This window comes from Podarcis gaigeae (genome assembly GCF_964106915.1).
Source record: "Podarcis gaigeae genome assembly, chromosome: Z".
NCBI lineage: Eukaryota > Metazoa > Chordata > Lepidosauria > Squamata > Lacertidae > Podarcis > Podarcis gaigeae.
In genome coordinates this window covers 12,262,288-12,267,453 of record NC_139691.1, presented here as the reverse complement: position 1 = coordinate 12,267,453, position 5,166 = coordinate 12,262,288, and the positions used below count along the sequence as shown (strand labels likewise).

General features: G+C 42.4%; 1 protein-coding gene across 14 annotated transcripts in view; it reads left to right on the top strand.

The window, feature by feature from the left end:
• Window positions 1-4,396, top strand: part of PBX3 (PBX homeobox 3) — a 229,479-nt gene extending 225,083 nt beyond the window's left edge. For all 14 annotated transcript variants that reach the window (XM_083721224.1, XM_083721229.1, XM_083721233.1 and 11 more), the window contains one exon: window positions 2,567-4,396. Coding sequence is in view for 11 of the 14 variants with exons in the window: in XM_083721229.1 (XP_083577355.1) it covers window positions 2,567-2,659 (93 nt within the window). In the remaining 3 variants the exon portion in view is untranslated. The remainder of the gene's footprint in view (window positions 1-2,566) is intronic.
• Window positions 4,397-5,166: the final 770 nt, after the last annotated feature.

Here is a 5,166-nt window from a genome sequence, read left to right as displayed (position 1 = left end):
TTTGCAGAAAACAACAATAACCATTTGTAAGATTCAAAATCTTCTCTAATTCTGATTTGGCCCCTCCTTTTAAAATAAATTGAACAAAAGCTTTTACTGTAAGAACTTGTTTGTCAGCCTTTGCTTGGCACAGTGTGGCTGTAATTGTAGGAGGCTTGGTTGCCCATCCTGGAGCCAGACCAGGGACGATTTGGCTCACAGCTATCAGGCAGGTCCTTTAACCCAATGGGACACCTTGTTAGTAATAAACACAATCCCTTTGTGTTCCAGTGAGCAGTGGTCTATATTGTCACTTCCATAGTAGACCATATGCCTTACAGTGCTGTGTTTCTCAGTACGCATTCCGCAGTGCCAACTCAGGCCTCTTCTCACCTAACGAACACTTCTGCTTGTTGCTCCCACCAGCATGGCAAAGTGATATTTTTATCCACTGTCCAGGGGTGGAAAAAACACCCAATGAGCAGCCCTAGTAGCAAGCATGCCCCACTGGAAAATCTGAAATGTTGGGGAAGGTGTGGATCTGGCAAGAGACCTGATGTTGAGAAGTGGAAATCCAGAATGTCTAGTGCATACATGGAAGTATCTGAGGTCAAGTGTTGAGCTCTCTTGGCCTCATTTTTGCCTGGGAATGGGGGACAGGTGGTTGGTGCATAGCAAGGGGGAGCCCTTGGATGGTGAGTTGCTGTTCATAAAACGTCATAGTGTTTTACAGGATAAAACAATAAAAAACAGCAACCATTTGACAAATCAAATCCCCTCCCCAAAACCCATATAAAACAAGCTCTATAAACCATGTGAATAGAATCATGTGAACAGAAGAAGGGCTTTGCTAAAAGCAAGGCCAGCCCACCCGTGAGGGCAAGGTGAAGTGACTGCCTCAGATGGCAGTATCCACAGGGGCAGCAGATCCAGCCTCCAAGGAATACAACACCTGCTGCTGCTGCTGCTGCTGCTGCTGCTATGCAGCTGCCTCTTGTTGAATAGGAAGTGTTGTTGGTCTCCTCTCACTCTTGTTCCCTATGTAGATCTTCACTCACCCCTTGTTCCCTGGTGGGGATGGTCACCATTTTGTGATTTGCCTCAAATGCCATAACATCTTGGGCTGGCCCAGTCCATCCTTCCATTCTCACAAGCAGGACATGAGCACAAAGCAGTCTCCCACCATTGTTCCCTAGCCAGCTGGTAATCAGAGGCTTTCTGCCTCTAGTCTTTAAGGTATTGTATGGCCATCATGTCTAGTAACCACTGATAGCTATATCTTTGATTGATTTGTCCAGTCCCCCTTTAAAGTCACCTAGGTTGTGGCCTTCACCACATCTTCAAAGGGCAAATTCCAGAGTTCAGCTGGAATAACTGCTTTCTTTTGTCTGTCCTGAATCTCCTGCCAATCAGAACTACACAATAGAACCATGAATTTCTTTGTTGGCATTATGATATTGGCAGTGTTATTTTCTATCACTTTTCTAAAACTGTCTAACATAAAAGTCATATTTTCCACACCCATTGCACACTGGGTCAACATATGAACTGCGCTGTCCACCATAATCCCAAAATACTTTGCTTGGTCAGTCACTGTCAGGAGGTTTTTTTTGGGGGGCATCACTTTTTCATCATTGTTTGCATCACTTTTCACTTACACAATTAAAGCACATTTCATCATTCATCATCATTTGGGTATGTTCTTTTGGATGACCTGGTTTTGTTTTTGACACCTTGAATAACATGTCATTTGCAGACTTGACCACCTCATTGCACACCCCCTAACTCCAGATTGTTACTGAACCACTGTGGTTAAAAAGCACTACTTATTACTTGAGAACTCTGAAAGGACAGATGAAGGAGTTTGTATAACCTTCTGTCAGGAGAGGGTTCCAAAACATTGGAGGAGCTGCTGCAAAGAAAGCCTTGCTCTTCATAGAAGCCAACCTGCCCTCTACATTGGAACATGGAATAAGGTCTACTCAGAGTTGCTCCAATGCTAGGATCATACAGCAGGAGATATACCATAATGTATAATAATTTGTTACTGTACTTATACCCTGCCCATCTGACTGGGTTGCCCCACCCACTCAGAGCAGATACAGTGGACCTCTGGTTACGAACTTAATTCGTTCCAGAGCTCCGTTCTTAACCTGAAACTGTTCTTAACCTGAGGTACCACTTTAGCTAATGGGGCCTCCTGCTGCCGCCCCACAATTTCTCTTCTCATCCTGAGGTAAAGTTCTTAACCCGAGGTACTACTTCCGGGTTTGCAGAGTCTGTAACCCGAAGTGTTTGTAACCTGAGGTACCACTGTAATTTCATTCCCTGAGATTATCAGAACCAAAGCTGTATAGATAAAAACAGCACTTCAAACTGGACCTCAAACTGGCAACCTGTGTAGCTGTTCTAAAACCCGTAATATACAAGGGAATCTGTCCAGCACTGTTGACTATGGAATCCTGCCATTGTTGAAGCATCCAGATCAGTTCAGAAGCTGCCCCACATGGAACATAGGGCTTGCCGGTGGCAGTGCTAATATGCCTGATGGTGTCTTTTCAATTACATGTTTTCTCCCCCTCTGCAGGCAAATGGAGGCTGGCAGGACGCAACCACTCCATCTTCTGTGACCTCCCCAACAGAAGGCCCGGGCAGTGTGCACTCTGATACCTCTAACTAATCTCCTCACAACACTTTTCGTTCACCCTGAGCTGAGATGCCTTCCTGTAGGTGCATTCAGAATCCCAGAAGGAAAAGAAGACCTAGCAAGGAAATGTTATTGCTTTTTGTAGCCAACCACTGTTGGCTTTACTGTAAAACCTTGTCATTTCCAGAGAACTCGATAAATGTGTTGTGTGTGGGTTTTTTTTTTAAGGTATCTTAAATCATTTGTATATGTACCTAAAATATCACAAAGATGCGCACATTCACACCATGAAAATAAAAACAACAACAGCAACCACCAAGCACTTTATCCAACTAGGCCAAGATTTAGCATTGTTTGTAACCCTGTAACTATTTTGCAAAAATAATTTATTATCAACTTTCTCCCCTCCCCCCCCAAAGGATGGCCTACCAGTTGCTAGCCTCTTGGCCTTAAGGGTAATAAGTAAGAACTGTTCTTAAGATTAACCTCAAGCAGCAGAACCAGGCTGTGGGTAACCTCACCTAAACCTAACTTCCAGTGAGAGCTGGAGTGGAAATTCAGATGCTGATTGTGTCCAATCTTCCTTTCTTTTTCTTCATATCTCTTCTAGAGTGGAGATACGTTTTGCTCAGTCACCCTTATTTCAAAGGCAGTTGTGTAATTAGAGTTTTATTTTGTTTGCTTTTGAAGCTTCCATCAACATTTCTTAGCTTTTGTTGGGATCCACTGTTAGCAAAGTAGCTTAGAATGCTGATTCTTTTTAACCCTTCTTTAACGTCCACTATGGTGCAAAGCCTCTCCATATGTTGGTCATCAGCAGGCACAGATGATCCACAGGAGATGGAGATGCTCGCTGCTCAATTTTTTTGCAAAAAGCAAAGCCACTGGGTTGTACAGTATGAGCCGGGTGCTGAGCGCATCTGCCCCGGGTTTTGCCACTGTTCCTCAGTGGCAGCAAAGAGGCCAAACGGGCACCATTCTCCTGAGTGTTGTATATAGTGTAGCAAAAGAGTATTTATACATTTCACCAATCAAAACACAGCTTTATTACCTCATGCGAACTCATACGAACCAATAGAAACATGTTCTTTAGCTTAGAGTGCTCACTACTACCTCTAAACAATACTCACGCTGTAGTTCGTCTCCTTTTTTAAAATGATTTTTCCTATATCAATTCCCCCTTGCATCTTGTAATTAACTCTTTGTTTCCCTTCATTAAATGTAATGTACATTGTAATCTTTTAAATAATAATAACAACAACATTTTTTAAAATCCAGGTTGCGTTGGCAACTTTCAAAAACAATTAAAAATAGAGAGAAAAAGCTTTGAAGTGGAAACACTGGGTCTTTACATTTGACACAGAACAGTAAAACTGTTTGTAAATACAGAGAAACATTTTGAATGTTCTTCATCTTGTTACTATACTAATTCACGCAAAAGAAAAAGAGAAAAAAAACAAATAATGGATTGTAAAGCAGGCAGGTTTCAGTATTCAGTACTGTATATTTCACCCTGTATTATTGGGGGCAGGGGGGTGGGTTGGGTCTCTTTCTTTTCTTTTTCTTTTTCTTCTCTCTTTTGTATGGTATGCGATTCTGAAACTGATCGACTCAATGAAAAAAATAATAATTTGTGGCAGTGATTCTAATGTATTAAACCGTTTCGTGTTACTTTCTAACTGGATTACACCCTGAATTGAAGAGTCTTCCTTGTGGTAGTTCTATGTAGTTTCGAACCATGAATAAACTTTTTGCTTTCATGACTGAAAATGTGGACGTCATTTTCTTCCTGATTTGGCCGGCGGAAGATGGAGTTGGCAATGTTAGGGGCTGGCATAGAAGAAGTGAGGCAGGAGCCCAAACAGTTCCTGAAGACAGGCAGGTGGAGAGCCCTTTAATTTTTTCTGGACTCCTAACTCCTGTCACCGCTGACCATTGCCCATGCTGGCTGGGGCTGATGGGAGTTGGCGTTCAGCAACACCTGTTTAAAAGGAAAAGATGTGTGTATCCTTTTATTTTTCTCAAGGCAATAGAAACTGAGCTGTGTACCACAAATCACTGTTTCGTAATGTTACAGAGACCTTGCTCTTAGAACAGGGGTTCCCAGGCTGTGGTCTGCAGACCATCAGCTGTCCATGAGTTTCATTCAGGTGGTTCATGCCATGGCAACATTAAATCATTATAATGATTTTTAAATTTGTTTTGTTGCTTTTATTTCTAACCTTGTGTTTCAGTGTGAATTATGTGGAATGCAAATTCTAATACAATAAAACACAAAAGAAGCAAACAAAAGAAGCAACAGAATACAATTAAAATGATACAGTACCTAGCACAGTGTGTTACAGTTTCTACAACAGGCGGAGAAAGCACTGAGTGGTCCACCTTCAGCAATTTTCAACTCGTTCATGGGGAAAAGAAGTTTGGGAAACATTGTCCTAGGGAAGAGCTTTCCAAATTGTCTGTCGTGACACATTAGTGTGTCAGCTGCAGTGTGTAGGTGTGTCGCGTGAACGCTCCCCACGTTCCTCCCGGGGCTGGAA